Raw genomic sequence first — 20,663 nt, 5'->3', positions numbered from 1 at the left:
CATCCTTCCGGTTCTCAGGGACCTTGGATGAAGGTGGGTCTGCAGCTTCGGCTAAGGTAGGGCTCTCGAGGCACCACGCACTTCCCCAATCACAGCAGTCCTCCCACTTCTCTGTCGCCGTTTAGTGACTTGCATTCATTCATATCACGTCTATTCTACCCAGTAAATGGTGATCTCTGTGGCAGAGACACTGTCTATTCTGTTTGCTCCTCTGTCGATACCCAGGGCCTCCCAGAACAGATGCCCAGTTTGAATTTATAATAAATGAATGTATGATACTGAACACAGAACTGAGATGGGCAGCTTTCTAATATATCCTAGTGGGACTACCTTACTTTTTTTCAGAAAAAAATGTTGTAAAATGGTAAAGGTATTATGTGGTAGCTTTTAAAAATGCTGATTTTGGTGTCATAGTTCAGAATGCTTAAGGAAAAACAAGTTAACCTAGTTATGTTTCCTTGTGTGTTTTACTTTTGATTTTTGAAGGGGAAGATTTTTTTATTAATTGGAGTTAAGTTTATAAGGTTTTCTCAGGAAGGTGAAATTTACGATGCAAAGCAAAAAGCTTTGTTTGGTGCTCTGTTGGAGTCATGGGATGAGAAAGCTGAATTAGCTCACGTCATACCCTCTTCGGGACACGACTCCCCACAGAGGTGACACAGCCGTATCTGTCTCACATCTCCATTCACAACAACACTTCAAGTCTCTGCTCAGAGGAAGTTGTATCTGTTTTTGCAGGTATTGGAAAAAAAATCATAATCATAACTCTGCCTAAACCCTGTTGAATAGTTTACCTGATAATCTGCTTCTTTTGGAGAGACTAGTCTGTAAAACAGAATAAAAATGCAGCTACAAATTAAATAGCTTTTGGGTTTACTAGTCACATAACCATCGGGCTTTTTAGGCTCCTCCCCTCAATGTCATGGCCGCGACAGGGGCGGCTGGCACTCACACGGCCTGTTCCTCCAGCTCCCCGCCGATGCGCTGGGACATGCTCTTCAGCACCCCAATGCTGCCAGACACCAGCTCCAACTGCTCATCCTGCTGTGCCACGATCAGCTGATGCCAGAGAAGGGGGGACAAGCCATTAAAACCCCTCTTACCTGGTTCCGAGCCCAGCACACTAGCAGCTGCTGGCTTCTTTGCCAACTTGGGACAGTTCGCATTCAGAAGCAAAGCCCAGAAATCAAAGGACCAGACCGCTACCTCCCAGAACGCGCTGCTCGAAAGGCTGAATTGTCAAGCTACTGATATCTCCCGCTGATCCCACTTGTGAACAGCCAGTGAGGCTTAAAACCACCACGAGAGATTTACTCTGGTTGGCTGAAGTCCAACAAGGGAACAGACAAAGGCCCAAAGCACCTGTACGGTGACCACTGAGACATGGGGACACTTGGGAAGAGGAGTCCCAGCGCCAGGGTCAAGGTCTCAACCCACAACAGACTTAAATACAAGAGAGTCTGGTAAATCTCTGGACATGGGAAAACCATGCACAGAGTCCTTTGCTTCCTCCTCAAGGACAAACTGGAGGAGGCCCCGTGGCAGTAAGTTACCCCAAGGACATACTGACTGATGAATCTGCCCCCTCACTTTTCATAAAGAAGTTTGCTTGGTTAATAGCAATTTAAGCAGACAACTGGTTAAGCAGACATACGAATGGAAAAAGAACATATAAACTATATAAAATACATACATAAAACACAATATTTAAGAACCAATAGTTGCAATGGATAGATAATCCTCAAATCCCCAAACATATTATTAGCCTCCTTTTATTAATACAACTATACATCAAAAGCAACAACAGAATCAGCCTCACTTTCCTTCTACCCCTTCACCTCCACCAAAGCAATTATTCTTATATGTAATGGAACCAACAATAATTTTCAATGAAGAAACCAGAACTCCATTTTTCTGCAAGCTCACCTGTGTTGAAATGAACAAAAACACTGAGTATATGAGTGGAGGCTGGGGAAGATGATTCTGTTTGTTTGTTTTTAAACCAGTGACCTTGTCTATCAGTTTGGGAGGTCTGGTCTGCTTTTCCTGAGAGACCTAATCAAGCTTGGTTCTCCGGAAACAGCCATGCTCTGGAGGAGGTTTTAGGAACCCTTTCTGTATGCAGTCACTCCACATGCAGCTGTGAGCAGCCGCAGGGCAAGCTCTGGTCCAGCCTGCCTGGCGTCACTCAAAGTCCCCTGGCTAGCAGACGACCCACTTTCTGTACCTGCTGCTGTGCCTGCTGCTCCTCGATGAAATGGGAGTTGGCTAACTGGAGCTCGCGGTCCAGACGCCCGTATTTATCTGGTGGTCCAGCGCTCCAGTTCTGGCCACCACTGTCTCCCAGCAGCGCCTGTAAGAGCAGGGCAGGGGGCAGCCAGGTCAGGAGGAACCGACGGTTTCCACCTCTGAACAAGTACCCCATGACGGCAATATATAGAGTTCTCATACTGCTTATCATCTCTGTCCCCCGGGGCTGCCTTTTATGTAGTAGTGGAGGTGCCTACGTGCTATAGTTTAAGGAATGCCAGGAGGGGCACGCTGTCCCCAAGCTCTCCCAAAAGGACTGACAAATGGGATTTGTCCCATTAAAATGCAAATAAATGTCAACTTGAAATCAACAAATGCCCATCTTGTGACTGTGGTGCTGGGGCAGTCAGCAGAGAGGTGACTGGACTTTCCCCAAACCTGCCAGCCTCCTTCCAGGCTCGGCATACACAGGGCTTCTGCACAATCACATGACACACAGATGTCAGCATTTTAAAATTCCAAATATCTAACCGTGTATTTTCTTTGATGGATACCGTATGTTCAGATGTTTACGCACCTGTCTGTTTTTTCTTTCAGCTAATGCCTGCACAGATGAAGATGACATCTGATCCTTCATGTCCTAATGAGATAAGTAGAAGACCAGAAAAGAAATGAATATCCTTAGATGAAAAAAAATCATGGTTAATATTTGGCACACAAGCAAAATATGCGTAAGTTATTAATTTTTTTAGCAAAAAGACAGCATTGTTTGGCTTTTCTCATTCTCGAAAATAAAGGAAATAATGAGAACACCATCCCCTTAAAAACAGGTAACCTGGATACTAAATTGAAATAGGAGCAAGAAGGAAGGGAACTAGCATTTTCTGGGAACCTACCATAAGCCAGAAACACTGTTACATGCTTACGCACATTATCTCTGAATTTTCACGAGGACTGTAAAGCTGGTGTTATCTCTATTTTACAGTCAAAGAGACTGAGATCTAGAAAGGCTAAGACACTTTCTCAAGGTTACATTGTCATAAAATGGTAATTCTCAGGTAGACTGCTCACGCGCTAGCATTGTCTTATGTGATACATGTAAGAAACCAGGCACTTTACAATAATTACCATTAAATACCAGAGAAGACTTTCGAATAATGATATAATAGGTCACTTCTTTTTGAGTTGGATTCATTATAGGTTATTTCTAACATCAGAGTGAATTTCCAGGGTGACATCAGAAATAATTTTGCATGGAAAGAAAAATGAATGGACCCATTCCTTACTGTGAAGCCACTTTATTACATATAAGCCTCTTTGCCTACCATCTTTAACCACAAAATGATTTGAGCTGAGTACATGATTACTGTAACACAATTTTTCTTAAAGGCTGCCAAAATACTTTATAATTTTCTCTTGGCAAGTAGACTATTTTATACATGCAAATGTTGAGGTATTAGGCTTTCAGAAACGTCTTCTAAGACCTGTGCAGGACAAGCGAATGGTAGATCAGACAGGGCCCCAGCTTTCGTAACTGCTGTGGTGGGAAGTCTGAATAAGAACCACTTTGCTTCTACTTTCAAAGAGCCCATTCCATCCTTCTCCTCCACAGGCCTTCAGCTGGACTTCATTATAGTCAGGTCAGCAAAAGCTCCGTGGGATACTGTCCACCCTCCACTGGCAAATACGAAGCCTCTCAAAAAGGGGTCATAGATTAAAACAAGAATGAATAAAAACCCTAAGGGATTCAGTTGGACCATATAGTATGATTTAGATCTCAATTCTAGACGGACTTCAAAGACGTGTGGATTTGATTTAGAATACTTCTTTCAAAGACTGCACTTTAAAAAAACTTTACAGATACTAGAAAACAAACTTTGGAGTCTACTTCCAGTTATACTAACTAACTTAACTTTCAACGTATTGACCTCTGAATTTCCATTAAAGCAACTCTAATGACAAAGGTCAAGAAGATATGCTTCACGGCAAGGCACCATTTCAATACCAACATCTGCAGAAGTGTCCTTCAGGAAAATCTATTACAAAAAATAAAAAAGCAAACTTCATTTGTAAAATAAATAACTGGGGAATGATTTACCTTTCCAAAAAAGATGTCACATAGCAATGGGGCTTCCTTGTCAGGATAGCTTTCTGAACTGGCTAGAAATTAGGAGTGTCTAATCCAAGTCTCATTATATAGATGGGGGCACCTGAGGTCCATAAAGGTTACTGTACCCATTAAAATGTGGGTTTATTTATAAACGATTTAGATATATGTATATGGAAAGGCACCTAATGAATAAAACAAAGAACAAGAATATTTCAAGTTCAGTGATAATCCACCACTTGAAATGTTGTCCAAAGGAAATCACATGATATAAAATCTTTGGCAAACATATGCCAAGGTTCCTGCCTAAGATGCCTCTTAAAAGCCATATGTCAGCACTGATATGATCCCAAGTTTTTTTATTCAAGGAAGCTGCTTTCTAGTACATATGCTAAAGACAGCTGGTTGTTTTACATCTAGTTATGCTACTCAAACGGCTTAGCCATATAGTTTCAAAATACAAACAATACCTTAATAATACAAGATTTTACTTAAATGATATTTTCACTGAGGTTTTTAAACAATAGGTCATTATCTGAATAATTTGAGATTAACTATTTCTTCACTTCGATTGGTTTTTTTACACTCTGATAGCGTCTTGCTTGCTTGCTCTGGATACCTCCCGAAAGGCTGTCAAGCCGTTGTATATGGAAATGTCAATAACATGGGCTGCAAGAGTTCTAGAATTCAGATGGTGAAAGAGGCCGCCATCCAAACCCAGTAAGACTCACCCTTCACAAGGCAAAGTGATTACAAATCCATCAAGAAACCAAATGGTTTCTACAATAGTAATTCTTCCTTTTGCCCAGAAACATAGTATACTAAGAACTAAAGAAGAAAAATGACAACTGATTTGGAGGAACGAGAGGTATAGACAAACAGGACACCACTGAAGTAACTTCCCAAAGCCAGCAGTCTTCGCCCTCATTTTTGCTCTAAGAAATAAGTCCCACAACACTGAAGACAGGTGTGTTTTTTTCACCTAGAGAAATTCTACGTGGGAAACTGACATTTAATTCATACGAAAAAGTGGTTCCAGAGTTGACCTGTTAGTTTAAAATTAAGGGAAAGAGTTCTGAGAAGCTTGCTATTTCTTATACAAATAACACAATAGCATCATATTTCTTACCCTGACAACTTGTCGAGTACTTGTGATGAAGGCTTTTCTTATACTCAGTTCGGTGGCGTCGAGATTGAATTTTCTAGGATTGGCTTCAACTATGCGTGGGTCAAAAAGTCAAGGTAAAGCCATGTCATCATCAAAAGCCTAATAAATGACATCATGTTAAACCATGGACTCTCTCACAGGCAAACAAAGTCTGGCCCAACGTATCTGTCCCACGGTCACCTTGACACTAACCAGTCAAGGTGACTCAGACTTGACTGAGACTTTCTCTGCCCACAGCCATAGGCAGGTCCTTGCCCCCACGGCAGAGAGGACGTGCCAGGCTAAGAGCCCCAGCCCTGACGGGGTCACTACAGGCCCGGGGCGGGCTGACCGAGAGCCAGGGGCTGGGCTCTTTCAGATGCCCGTTAGCACTTCGTAGCTATTGTTTTTTTTACTCCAGATCACCTTTTCCATGACACCTTTCGCAAGCCTTTTTCATTTGCCATCCCAAACCATCCCACTTATGTCAAGAAGCTCGCCCTGCTTCTTAATCTAGAGAGATGCAGGCTTCCCAGGGAAGCTTCCTGATCTCACCCTCAGGGTAGTCCTGCAGCCCCATGTCAGGCGCCCACAAGGCTGACTTTCCTCTCCTAGTGTGCAGTATGTATTTGTGCTGTGATGGAATTAATGTCGGTTCCCCTGCCCCCAGGCCTTCTTTACCCTCCACAGTAAATCCATGAGGGCTGGTACACCGTTTTGCTTATCATTCCAGCTTCAGTAGCAAACAAAATGTCCAGCACATGGTACAATCAATAACTATTTACTAAATAGCATCTCTGAGTATCTATTAAAACTTCTGTCCTTTTTCTCTCACAATTTCTTTATTTCCCTCAATCTTTTTCTCTTCCCTCCTATCTCAAGGGAAGACGTAACTCCCTGGAACTGTGCTTTTTTTAAAAAAATTTTATTGGGGAATACTGGAGGACAGTGTGTTTCTCCAGGGCCCATCAGCTCCATGTCATCCTTCAACCTAGTTGTGGAGGGCGCAGCTCAGCTCCAAGTCCAGTCACCATTTTCAATCGTTAGTTGCAGAGGGCGCAGCTCACCATCCCATGGAGGGAACTGAACCAGCAACCTTGTTGAGAACTCACGCTCCAACCAACTGAGCCATCTGGCCGCCCCTCCGGAAGCTCAGTGGCAGCTCGTTGTCTTCAATCTAGTTGTGGAGGGTACAGCTCACTGGCCCATGTGGGAATCGAACCTGCAACCCTGTTGTTCAGAGCTCACGCTCTAACCAACTGAGCCATCCGGCCGCCCCCGGGAGTTGTGCTTTTGATGCCACCCTCTAGCATATTCTGTTCCACTCATTTTAGAGAACACACTTGTCTTTGAGTAATTTAAAAGGTGCCTGGCGTCATTACGATTGGTAGAAATGATGCGCTCCACACTTTAACAGAGGATCCCGTGGTGAGTCTGGAGGGATCCCAACAAAGTCTGGTTCACTTGATGTTTTTATCACAATGAGAGAAAAAACAAAACAGAGCTCAGAACACGCAACCAGCATATCTTCAACCTAAAGTTTTAATTAAATGGGATTTTTCCCGTGGAAAAGGCCACGTAACGTGACTTTTACAGTTTTCTGGTTCATCAGTCCGATCGACGGACGTATTTATTAACAACATCGACAGTGAAACTTAGCACCACACACGTGCTTTTCCTAAATGCAGTTTCAGGGCACAGATGCCTCTCAAGGAGACACTGGCAGTGTCCCGTCCCTTCTTGAACAGGAGGAAGACAGTCTACAAAAGGAGTTTCTTTTGATCTCTCATGATCAATGTGGAATAGGGCTCTGTATGTGCCTCTGTGTGATCACAACTGCTAACGCTTCCACAGACACCCACCGTGTGTCAGGCTCCATTCCAAGCTCTTTACCTGTTAAACTTCCAACAACCCTAGGAGCGAGGTGCTCTTAGCATCCCAACTTGCTACCGGAAAGCAACCTGAAGCACAGAGCCATGTGCCTCGAGTCACACAGTACCCAGCAGGCCAGGACTCAACACGCAGCCTGACTCGAGGGCATCACCACTGTAGGACGAGGCCTCACCACAGCAGGGGGTGCCCGTGCTGTAGAAGAAACTGGCTACTCTCCCTTAGCTTACTGGGCAATTCTTTTAAGTGTGTCATGGTACACATAAGAGCAACATCAGTCAATTATAAAAGAAAATGCCCGATCTACGTGTTTGAGACATCTGAATAGAAAACTCGCCCATCTGCCTGATGGTCCCACAGGGCACAGATGCCACAGAAAAGGATATTGATGGTTTCGTCCAGGTCCTCTAGGTCCCACTCTATGCTGCGGAGGTTGTTCCTCAGCTCGTTGGTGGTCCAGTCCGTTTCCTCCCTCGTTGCCGTGGAGGGGTCCTGGAGGAGCTCCGTCCATCGCTGAAACAGGCCCTGGGCAGTGTTGACTGCTTTCTGTACTTCTCTGTGACCAAGGTGAGGGAGAGGAAACAAAGGTGAGGAAGAGGAGGACAGGTTCCCTAAACCAGTCACTACGTGACTTAAGTGAACACTTATGGGCACACACCATCCTCGGGAACCACCATTCCCACAAGTGTTGGTAAGTCTTTCTAGAAGGCTCTTCACGGACAAATATCAAAGTTCAAAACTGTAAAGTAACCATCTGAGGATTATGTTCTCAGCTGAGGTTCAGAATAAAATAGCCATTATTTAAGGGGCTATAATACCAAGTTTGTTTGGGAAAGACAAAAATCTAATTTTGTTCTGAACAGACTATGCTTGAAGAAGTTTAAGAAGCAATCCTACAAATTAACTAAAGGGCCATTAAGCTTCCCACATGCTGCCATTTGGTGGGATAGTAATTTATATTCAGATGTAAAAGTCTTAATACAGCTTTTCTTGTCTTGTGGTGGGGGGTGGGGTAAAAGGGTGGAAAAAGGGTTCCTCTTACACAGCTAGCCTTTTAGAGGCTGAGTATTTTTATTTCTGACATTTTTAAACCCAAAATCTCATTAGAAGAGTTCCAAACATTATTAACTTGACACATATCTATTTCCCTGGACTAAGCAATGCTGTGGAGCAGATTGCTGTTTCTTGTTTAGAGACTGGGGTTAGGCCCTAAATGCTGATACAGGATGCTTTTAGATTAGATAGAGTCACCGGGTTTTCAAAACTTGCCCCCCTACCATTGCGCCAATATCCACCATTTAAATGCGATAATCTAACACGACGGCATGTAAAAGCCAAAAAGGAGTCATTTTATAATCACATGGTCTCTTGTGTACAAAGATAATAACCTTACTGCTCTCACACTAAGAGATCTGCTTTGATTCTTCTGTGATTTCTTAACCAGCTCTTCTGGGTGTTCAGTCAGGGTGTCTGCTGTCTACAGCGTCAAGACACACTCTGCATGCTTCCTATTCCTGCTGACGTGTCAAGTACCAGAAGAGAAAGCACTAACAAAAATAAGGAACGTGCCTTACAATATTCCAGTCTGCGGAATACTGATGAGAACTAAAAGGCTGAGTGTTAGACGTATCACTATCGGGTCCGGGCTGACTAATGAATCACTGAGCCGTACGCCCAGCAATGACTCTACCACGGGACGTTCATATCTAGTTGATGGGTTAGGTAAGTCTTCTCCTGGTTTCTCTCATGTCAGCCTGTACTTTCAGCGCTAATGAGAAACTCTATTTGAGATAAATGGGAAGGACTAAGAAAGTGAGATGTAAATTTACTATCTTTACTCGTTATTGAGGTTTCTGGCTGATTTGGTGGAGAAAGGGGTACACATCTCCCCATAATACCACATACTTGGTTTATCTGTGTTTAATATCATCTATGATAACAAAAGATAGTTAAAGAGGGATCTATAGCAATATCTCATTTTAAAGAATATAAAATGTATTAACTCTGTAAAGTAAATATAAATTCCTTTTTGAGAACTAAACCTAAGAAGTTCTCAAACCTAAGAAGACTCGGGCTAGGGCATATCATGTTTTCTACAACCAGTACACAAGTATGATGCTGGAATTCAATTTTCTTAAGCAGCAATCCATACTTTTTTCCTTGTCTCTCTTTTTGGTCTCAGGGCTCTTTTGCACTCTTCAAAATTATTGAAGACTCCACAGAAATTTATGTAGAAATTCAAACAGACATTTAAAAAAATTATCAGTTAGTTATAACGAACTTACTACATGTTAACACGTTTGTGAAAAATAACTTCTGAAACAAAAAAAATGTAGAGATCAAAGTGGAACTGTTTAACATTTTTATTTTTGCAAATCTCTTTAATATCTGGTTTAACAAAAGGCTGCCGGATTCTCATGTTTTTACATTCAGGCTGTTGACATACATTTTGGTTGCGTACATGATGAAACTCCAGCCTCATCCAGATATATAGTCAGGAGAGAGAGAAGTATTTTAATAGCTTTCGCAGATAATTGCGGATATTCTTTTTGATACCACACCAAAATGTGACAAATGGCAGTTTCTTAAAGGTTAGTTGCAATGTGGAACCTGAAACTGTAGCAGACTTTGAACTCTCATACATTACAATGTATTCTGAACGGATCTTTTACCCACATAGGATTTTATAACATCATGACTGGTCATTTGAAAATGTATCACAGATCTTTCAAATGCTGACTCACTTCATTACACAATATCCCAAATCACATCATAATATCACCACCAATCTCATCAGAAAAACTAAAGTATTGGGAATTTGTAAGATAACAGTAGTTGGTATAAGCTTTCCAAAATTCTATTTTAAAAATGGGGAGGTTCTAATGTTATCAGCAAAAATACTGTCAGCTGTTATCCATGAAGTGACAGGTTCATTCTCATTCATTTTTAAGAGAATATCTCAAGTATTTTTTAGATAATTTTGAGATCTGAGAACATACTTGAATCTTAATAACCAATTTGTCAGTTATTCTTTCAAGTAAAAGTGAGATCCTGTGTGGTGAAGAAAACGAGCTGTTTCAGCCTGCAACTCCATCTCAGGAGTGCTTTTCATGGAAACAGCCATCTTATTTCACAATATAGCAAAAGTGCTTTATGCACATTTTCATTTTGACACAGAATATTAAAATGTGTAGTAAGGCAGGGAGAAAACTTTCTCAAATTATGTATCTGATGAAGGACATATCTAGAATATATTAACACTCTCAAAACTTAACAAGAAAACAAGTCAATTTTAAAAAGGGCAAAAGATTTGAATCGTCACTTCACCAAAAAAGACAGAGAGGTGAAAACTAAGCACATGAAAAGATCTTCAGTGTCATTGGTCATCAGGAAAATGTGAATTAAATCCACAACGAGATATCACTACATACTTCAAATGGCTTAAAAAAGAAAACAAAAAACAAAACTGAAAATGCCAAGTGCTGACCAGTGCTGATGTCACTGGAACTCTCAGGCGTTACTGGTAGGAAAGCAAAATGGTCCAGCCATCTTGGAAATCAGTTTGGCTGTTTCTTAAAATTAAATGTACACTCACCATAGGACCCAACAATCCAACTCCTAGGTGGGTGAACAGTAATTTTGCAATGACTCTGGTGGGGAAACAACTTTGTCTTTGCTGCGTTACCTAGTTATATACAGTTGTGACCGTCGGCCTGCGGCTGTTTCCACAGCTCTCCTGGGGTAACACTGCCACCAGTGATGCCCCAGGTCAAGGCCGTGGCTTGAACTCACCTTCATTTTCAGTGCACCTGACTCTACAGCCTTCATATCAATTTTCTTGAAACTCTCTCTTCTTTTTATGACGTTGTACTCCGCTCGTTTCTACCAATTTTCTCTTTCCTCTTCCTCCATTTGGTCCCCATGTTTCTTCCTCAGTAGTCTTTTTGCATCTTCTAGATTCTCATCAACACACCGGTTCAAAAGATGCCTTTGTGACTCCAACTGCATTTCCAGCCCTAACCATTCACTCAGAATTAACTCCTACATTTTCAGCTGCCTATAGGACCATTCAATTTGCCTAAAACCAAGCTAATCATATCCTCCCTGCAAACAAAACAAAACAAGCGAGTATTCAAACAAAAAGACAAAGCAGGGGAAAAAAATCTGCTTCCTTCTCTAACTTCCCCATTTGTGTAACTAGTGCCACTATTTTCCAACAGTCAAAACTTGTCTAGACAAGCGTCATCACTGACTCTTCTTCTTCTTTCTCACCTTGCACAACCTCTACTTAAGCTCAATCATTGGATTTTAGATCTGGAAGGAACTTTCAAGATAACTAGTCTGCACTCATTGAGTAAATAAGAGCTGGGACTCAGCCACGTCGGCTTCTTGCCTCAAGTTCTTCTGACTCTGAGCACGAGGCACCATTCACCAGTAAGACCTATTCAATCCCATCTTTGCTAAGGCTCCAGACAAATCTATTTTCTTTGTGGACTCAGAAGACCTGGGTTTAAGCCCTGAAAAGCTGTGACGATAGGCAAGTGAATAGTAACTACTAGTTAAAACTGCCTCCTGATTAAGAATTTACAATAGGAAACAGGTTAAATTGAAACTCCTCGGCTGGGTATTCCATGCGTCCTCTTCCCCCAAACTGGCCAGCCTTACTATCCAACCCGATTTCTCACTAAAACAAATTCGGTTTCAGGTCACAGGTTGTCTTCCCATCCTCCCTGTCCTCATTCCCGGCTCTAGACTTCTGCTAGCTGTTTCCCTTAAGACCCAGATTGAGCCCTTACTTGCCTCACTAAAGTGTCCTTGACCAGCATTCCCTTTGGTGGGGGGGTGGAGGGGGAGGGGGGGTGTCTTTCCTTTTTTCAGTCTGCAGGGTATCCCAACTCTATTCCACAATCTTACACACAACGCATATTGTCTTTCACATACAGTCTCACCTGCTGCCTAATGTTCTCCAAACTAAAGTACAATTTCAGGAGCCAAATATTGTATTAGGTATTCAATCCATTTAAAACCAATGTTTGCAAAGTCATTTTTTACAATGAACCGTCTGATTCTGATTTTTTTAAAAATAGGAAATGAGATTTGACTTACATTCAACTGTACTGAACTAAAATTACTCTGTAAGTAAGGAATAATTTTTTTCACAGTGACTATAGCAATAAAGACTTTTCTCAACACTGTGAATCGAATGCACAATGCCTACCTTCAAAGAGCTCATACTCTAGTGTTAAAAAGGTTATACACACAGACGAGATGGATAGAGGGTACCACAAGACAACACATACCATCTTCTCATCTGCTTATTTAGGCCATTATTTCAACACTGATCCACAGCCAAGAACCTGGGAATAAAACTCTCCTTGTTCAGCCACACAAAGCCTCCAAACCAGCAAAATATTACGGAGCCGTCCCCTTTCACGCCTTTCACCTAAAGGACAGGCTCACTGGGTACCAACATACTCCATAGTCCAAGGCTCAAGTCTGTGGTTTTCTCAGTGGCCTGTTTGATTAGAAGTCGCAAATGCTAAAGGTTTGCCAAAACAAGAAACGGAAAAAAACTATAGAGCCCAAACTTAAAATGGGTTCGCTCATCAAACAAGTACTGCGTAAATTCCCAGATGAAAATGACACAATTCAAACACGGTATTTTTCTCCTGGCAAAATAGTGACTATTTCTTCAAATGAGAATCCCAGTATTGGCAAGGGATCAGGGAAATGGGCCCCTCACACCCTGGGGTGGGGAGTCAAGTGGAGACAGGCGTGCATTTTAGAGGGCAATCTGAAATATGCATCAGAAGCTTTGAAAATGTGCATGCCCTCTGATTGAGCAATTCTATTACAGGAATACAGGCCGAATACAGGCCATGGGAAAATCAGAAACGGCAACAGAGACTTGTGACAAACAGGCTTGACACTATATTAATTGTAATACTGAAAAATTAGAAACATCGTAAATGTCATCCTGGGTGATAAATTATATTACATTTATATGACAAAGTACAATGCAATCAGTAAAAGCCCTCCCTGCCACATTTTAAGGATATAAAATAACACAGGTGAAAAGATTATAAAACAGTATAATCCCAATTTCTAAAATGAGTATTAATATTAATAATAATACACATATATGAAAACCTTGGCCTTTCCACCTCCAAACTTATGAACTTGAAGTTTTTCTTGAAGTTTTCTTTACTAAGTGTTATTTTCTTCATTTCTAAAATGATGGTAATAGTACTAACACCTACTTCATAAAGATTAAAAAGACTATTCCTGTTGGGTTCTTAGCACAGAGACAGATATATAATAAGAGATCAAAAACGGATTGATAGTATCATATAAAACTATTAATAGAAACAAAGATAAAAAAGACACCAAGATTTTAACTAATTATTGGAGGATGGTGGCATTTCAACAAATTTTTATTCTCTTTTTTATATTTTTATTTCCTACGTTTTCTAAAATAAGCATGCCTTAATTTTAACATTATTTTAAATGTTACTCAGAAAAAAAAAAACACCCAATAAGACATAGTCTTTCCTCTCAACAAGGGCAGCCTATTTAGATGAAAACATAGAGAATGTTTATTGAACAATTAATATGTGCCCCAAACTGAGCTAGGCAATTTACGCATGTATTATGTATTAAATGTATTAATGCATGTAATCCTAATGACCAATAAAGTAGGCATTATAAAGCCAAGTTTGTACTTGAAAAAATAGGTTCCGAGAGGATAATTAACTTGCCAAAAATTACACCAAATAATCGATAGAACTGAGATTCCAACCTTGGATTAGCCCAATTACCCAAACTCAGCTCTTACACCAAACCTCACCGCCTCCCAAAGTCACATAAAAGGAAACACTGCCCCCAGAAGACACATTTTCTTACTTCTCCTCACAGAACCCATCAGCACCTGACATGCCGTGTTTGGTTCCTCTGTATCCCGCGTGTCCCTGGAATGTGAGCTCCGTAAGGACAAGGATGTTGTTTGCTCGCTCCTGGGCCCTCGGCTCTCAGTAAGTACTTTGGAATGAAGGATTCTGAAAGGGGAAATGACCTGAGCGTGTCTCTGTGGCCTTATCGGGTAGCAGTGTGATGCTCGCTGCAGAAGCTGCTTATACAAGTCCAGGTGGGAGAGAACAAGGACATGAACTAGAGCATTACAGAAGGTTCCAGAGAGATCCCCATGGTGGCACGGATTGGCCACAATGACCAAGTGGTCCTGGGACTGAAGGAGAGAGCGCGGAGTCAGGAGTGAGGAGGGCTCGGAGGAGGAAGCATGGATCAGGTGTTGGTAGGGAGGAGGAAGGAGAAGGAAAAGAGAAGGGGCGGAGATGCACGCTACAGGGGGGGAAACAGGGAATAACGACTGGAAAAGAGGAAAGCGCTCAGGAGAGAGTTGGCTCAGAGTGACTGGGGAGCAGGTGTGAATGGGGACTATCACGCTAGCCCCGCGAGAACACGCATGACGATCAACGAGAGCAGCGACATTTAAGGGATGGATGAGGGACAGAGGTGACAGCAGAGCCGGGAGGTTCAGGACGAGGTCTGAATTACACTGTGGTGGGAATACCGTGGTGAATGGCTGCGTAGACTGGGTGCCTGGGGACTGAGAGCTTTTAGGACCGTGGTCACGTTCACTGCCCTGAGGCAGGCGCTGCTGGGCTCTGGGCTGTGGGCAGGCAGAGTCCGAGGAGGTAGGGGAGGGCGGACTCATGCAGGCCATGAAGTGTTTGGACTTTATTTTGTAGGGAGCTGGCAGCCACTAAGTGATGGTAAGTAGGGAAACTCTTCTTAGAGTCCAGAAAATTACTGTGAAGCCACAGAGTGCCTACTGAATGCTGGAAATTTGCTAGTGTGACTGAAGAACTAAAACTATAATTTAAATTAAACTTTAAAAAGTGATATGCAATTCAGTTACCGGAAAATGTTTAAGAACGTTGGGAACAATTTGGGTATATGAATCTACTTTTCAACTATAAGTTTAATAAATACAGATCAAGTATTTCTGATGAAAATTTCACATCCAAATTGAGATGTTACTCTAAGTGCAAAATATATACCAGGTTTTGAAGACGTTGTACTAAAAAAGTAAAATATCTCTTTACTAATCTGTATGTTAATCATATGTTAAAATATTTTCAACCTATTAGGTTAAAGATGACATTAAAATTAATTTCACCTATTTCTTCTTACTGTTTAATGTGGCTACTAGGAAATGTAGAATGGCATCTATGGCTCACATTATATTTTGTATAACACTGATCCAACAGAACCCAGGGCAGATGAGAGGAAAGAGACTGGGAGCAGGAAGACCAATTAGAGACTCTGGTAAGAGTCCAGATAAGACACAGGCCTGAATTATCTAAATTCTACCCATCTTCAAAACCTGATTCGAGATTTACTACTACCTCCAAAAGCTTTTCCAATCATTACTCATCCCTAATGAGTCACCTTTCTCCAAACTCCTGGGTCACCCATCTTCTCTAGCATTCACCTCAGCACTCAATCATTTCCACTTGCTTGTGTGGCCAGTTATTTCTCAGTTTAGACTATCAGCTCCTAGGCTAAGGGCCACAGTTAGGTGTCTTTAATTTTTCTACATTGTGTCATGCGCTTTCAATACGTTTAATAAATAGAGGTGCATGGGCTCCTCAAGTAGTCTGTCACACATACAGTCTGACAGACTGTATGGGGCTAAATTTACCTTTGTACAGCAGAAGATATTGAGAGTCTCATATCCTTCAGATATGTGAAGGGCAATAACATGATGTCAAAATCAAACAAGACTCCAGGCCAATGTTCCAATACAGCAGTGATATCTAATCAGTGAGCAAGCACAGACTGTCTTGGATACTCTCGGGGGAAAAAAGAAAAAAAAAAGTCCAGATGGCACAGTAATTTAGCATTTTCACAAATTCTATTAAAAATCAAGCAAACAAAATTTTCCTGATTCTCTCTGGTCTCCATGGCCAGAGATAACCTTTGCAACCTAAGCTTCAAGAACTTTTCATTCAGGGGAAAAACACACAGTTTTAACATTTAAAAGTTAATCCCTAAATCGATTCTAACAAATAACACATTTTCCAGGTAGAGAGCCACATATTACTAAAAAATCTACAATTCAGCATTTTCACACCTAAGTTAAAGGACAGTGAGGTCGAAGGGGGGGGGAATCCAAGATGGTGGAGTAGATAAATGCTGTGCTTGCCCCCTTCCATGACCACATTAAAATTACACCTAAATTACAGAACAGTCAACCTGGAACAGTCACCTGAGGTTTAGCTGAACAGAAGTCTTATAACTAAGGCTATAAAGAAGCAGCCATGTCAAGACTGGGGAAAAAATTAAAGGTGAAGAAAAACCTTTTTAGGGAAACATTAAGAAACGTATACATATATTTACTGTATTGTAGATAATAAAGTATTTCACCTAAAGCACCATTTAAATTTTCTAAGAACTCTTACAAAAATAAACACCCAGGTACCTTTCACCACTCCCCAAATAGGAAGTAAGCCGCAGCTCGTTGAAAGCCAAGGGACCCTTTATGACTTTCAGTACTGATCATCTGGGAACTTTGTGGTTCTCAAATTTATGGTTGTTTGACATTTAAAACATAAAGTTGACAAGTGGTAACAACGTAAGAATCCATCTTTCTTGCATGTGTTTAATGGCTACAAAACCGATACAGTAACAAAGTGCTATTAAAGTTTCTCTCGCCAAACAATCCAACAATCAAAGATGGAGTCAGGACAGCTCAAAGGGAAAAACAAGCAGGGAAACCTGTCAAATAGCCGGGATGAAATCAGGGAGTTGAAAAGAAAGCACTCATTTCCTTCAGCACTGTGGGAAAATCCCGGCGCTAATAGGAAGCCCAGGAAAGTTTAGTTTGGCTGATTTCATTTTGCTTTCCTTCCAACATCATCACTGAGTACGAGCGACTGCTTTCCTCCCCTCCCATCACTCAGTAAACCCCGCACTGATCTGCGCTGTCTTCCGGAGCCTCCTCCGCGGCCGCGCTGCCTGCCAACGGGCCCGGGCGCCTCCGGGCCGGTGCGGCCCCACCAGCCTGCCGGCCAGCGCCGCGACCCCCACGGACAATGGGCGCTCAGCCCCGTCAACACCAGCTACGAAGCTCAGGAGGGCCATTTCCCTTTTCCTGCCCAGATGCTGTTTTCCCTCCTTCGAAGCAGGGCCTCGGGCTCCACTGGAGCTGGGACCGCGTCTCTCTACCCACCTGCAGAGCTGCTGAACTCCTCGACCCCCAAACAAGTGACACGGCAGCGCACAGGCCACAGGGGACCCCGCCGCAGGGCGTCGGTTGGAGGCGCGGACTGCACGGCGCAGGTGGGACGGGGAGGGACGTCTCTGGACTCTGGGCCGAGGCCCTGAAGGCTAAGCCGTCCCCGCCGTCCCCGCCGTCCCCTCCCCAGCCTCAACTTGCCTCCCCTCCCCCTCCAGCGAGGCGAGCCGGGAGGTGCGGGCGGGCAGCATCGCCGCCTCCTTCTTCAGGGGAACTCTCGGCGACACTCACCCTTTCACCACAAAGAAGGGGTCCTCCATGGACATGGCGTCCCGGCCCCCAGCCGCCTCACGCCCGCTCCACGTACGGGGCGCCCGCGCCCTCCGATCCTCCCTCCGCCCACCCGACGGGCCTCCCGCAGCCGCCGGCGCCTCAGCCTGGGGACCCCAGAGCAGCGCGCGCGCGCAGGCCGGGGTGATGCGGACGGCGGCGGGTCCAGCACTCGGTGGGACGGCAGACCGAATCCCAGACTCCGGCGCCGGCCCCCGCAGCCGCCTCCTCCCCCAGCTCCTCCCGCTGCTCCGGCGGCCTGACCCCGCCCCCGCCCCCAGCCTGGGCCAACCACGAACACAGCGCGCTGCACCACTTCCGCACCCGCGTCACGTGACCAGGACCTGCCCCGCCCGGGTGTGGGCGGGGCCTAGGCGAGCGTCACTCGACCCTGGAGGCGGGGCTCTAGGAGCGAGGGAGAGCGGCCAGTCTTCTCTCAACCCGCCCCGCAGGATTCAGGGGGAGGCGCGCCTTTTCTCCCCGAGGAAGACAGGTAGGTTTTCAGGATGTGAGGTAGTACCTGAATTGCACAATCCTTGTAACTTTTCTCTACGTACTTTTAATACTTGATTTTGATAACATATAAATCCGTCTCGTCCTCGACTTACAGTAAAGCGTGCTCGTATACATGATCTGATTATGACAATGTTGCACAACTCCTTTAGGTCTTACTATGTGTCCAGCAACGAGATAAAGGCTGTTTATGCATTATCTCAATGTATCGTGTAGAGGACGAGATGATATTATTCCCATTTTGTAGAAGAGAAAAGTTGAGAACGGTTTCAAGATTTCCTGTGGTCACACAGCCTGGGCAGGGCAGAGCCACAGGTTCTGTCCACCTTTAACCAGACTGGTGCATATTTTCTTTTGCTGTGTATTTTGCAAGTAATTAGTAAGGTGATTTTTTCATACAGCATATGGTGCTTCCCAGGAGAGAGCACCTTTGAGGGACAAAGAAGGGGCCAAGTATGGCAACCTGCTCTCAGCTATGGTTTAAGAGCTCTTCCCAAAGCATTTTGGTCAGAACAATTAGCCAACTCTTATGCTAGATGTGCTGTGTGAGTTGTGAACTTCAATCGCTGATAATCTCTGAGCAGTTACTGTGTGTCAGGCACTGTGCTGTTATCTCAGTTGCTCGCACGAGGGAATTACTGTTAGTAATCCCATTTTACAAATGAGAATTCAGACTCTTGGAGGTTATGTGACTTGCCCAAGGTCACCAGTCTCTCTGGAGTTGGAAGAGTCCTTTGAGCCAGACAAACCCTGTTTGAACCAGGGTTCTATTATTCAGTTCCTCATCTATGAGAGGTGAAGAATAATATTTCCTTCATGGGCTGTTATGAAGGTTAAATGAAAATGCAGGTAAACGCCCAAGGCCCCAACAGAGTAAGGTAGTGAAATCAGGGAAACCAGTCAGGAAGCTGCTGTGCTCATCTGGTCTGAAGGGATGAGGACCAGACCAGGATGAATCTGACAGATGTTTCCAAGGAAAAACAAAACAAAACATCTAGACATGATGAGAGGTTGAATGGGGTTAGGGAGGAGACAGGTGTAAGTACAGGCTTCTCGGAGACCTGGAAGACCAGTGGAGGTCAGATGTGGGGAAAAGAAACTATTGGGAGAGAACTGTTTATTTGGCAATGGACATATTGAGATGGAGAGGTGGAAAAGGATCATCATCTTTCATTCCTTCAACAAACACATGTAAATTGAGGGGCAGATGAGAATAGTGACTACGAGCCACACTTGGAACCAGATTGCCTGAGTTCAAATCCCAATTCTGCTACTTCCTGTTGTGTCTTGGGCTTCCTCTCTCACTGTCCTGAAGTAGACATCATAATAATGCCTTTTGCATAGGGTATCATGAGTATTCAATGAATTGATGTGTGAAAAATGCTTAGAACAGTGCCTGGCACACGCTGTGTGCTCTTACTATGTGCTAGGTGCTAAAGACACAGAGAAGAACAGCCTTGGTCCTTGCTGTGAAAGAACTGTCAGACCGGTGAGAGAAACAGGCAGTTACACACAATGAGAGAAGGGCACAGGTTGCCATAGAAACACAAAGACAAGATACCAATGGGGGGGGTTGTTTCTAAGCAATGACTGGAGGCAGCCAGGAGACTGCATTGCAGCCTGTGGGGGAGCCTTGGCAGAGGGTGATGCTGACATATAAGGAACAGGAGGTGACAGGAGGCGCTAAGGCTGGAGTCTGACAAGGTCAGATGATCAGGGCCCTTGATTATGATGTTAAGAACTGTAGACACTCTCCTACAGATCATGGCAGCTGAGGGAATTGGCAGGGTCAGACTGGCATTTGAGACAGACACTGTGATGGCTGGGAGGTCATGGTCTAGAGGAGGAGAGATGAGGGTGTCTTGAGATAGGCTCGTGGCAAATAGGATGGAGAGGAGGGATGCATTTGAGAATATGTTAAAGGCAAAGTCAGTGGACTTGGTGACTGATTGGTTCAGGGTGTTAGGGGGTTGCTGGAAGCAGAGGGAGGAAGGCTTGCAGGCCTTTCTGGAGTTGGAAGTACGTAGGTAGTTGTTAGTTCCAATCACCAGGAAAGAGAACACAGGAGGAGAATTAGATGGAGGGTGGATATAAAATAGCTGCTAGCATGTTGGTTTTCCCCACTGAACTAGAAGTTTCTGGGGGGAGGGGAGACTATGTTAATATTA

The 20,663-nt window shown here is 43.5% G+C and overlaps 1 protein-coding gene across 1 annotated transcript in view; it reads right to left on the bottom strand.

Moving 5' to 3' along the window:
* Positions 1-18,212, bottom strand: part of STX6 (syntaxin 6) — a 30,328-nt gene extending 12,116 nt beyond the window's left edge. The window contains exons 1-6 of the mRNA XM_081026515.1: positions 17,944-18,212; positions 7,781-7,950; positions 5,487-5,581; positions 2,828-2,890; positions 2,228-2,353; positions 953-1,059 (exon numbers count right to left, since the gene is read on the bottom strand). Coding sequence (XP_080882641.1) covers positions 953-1,059; positions 2,228-2,353; positions 2,828-2,890; positions 5,487-5,581; positions 7,781-7,950; positions 17,944-17,978 — 596 coding nt within the window. The 5' untranslated portion in view covers positions 17,979-18,212. The remainder of the gene's footprint in view (positions 1-952; positions 1,060-2,227; positions 2,354-2,827; positions 2,891-5,486; positions 5,582-7,780; positions 7,951-17,943) is intronic.
* Between the last annotated feature and the right edge of the window lie 2,451 nt (positions 18,213-20,663).

Source organism: Rhinolophus hipposideros, assembly GCF_964194185.1.
Source record: "Rhinolophus hipposideros genome assembly, chromosome: 19".
Taxonomy (NCBI): domain Eukaryota; kingdom Metazoa; phylum Chordata; class Mammalia; order Chiroptera; family Rhinolophidae; genus Rhinolophus; species Rhinolophus hipposideros.
This window is presented reverse-complemented; position numbering and strand designations above follow the sequence as displayed.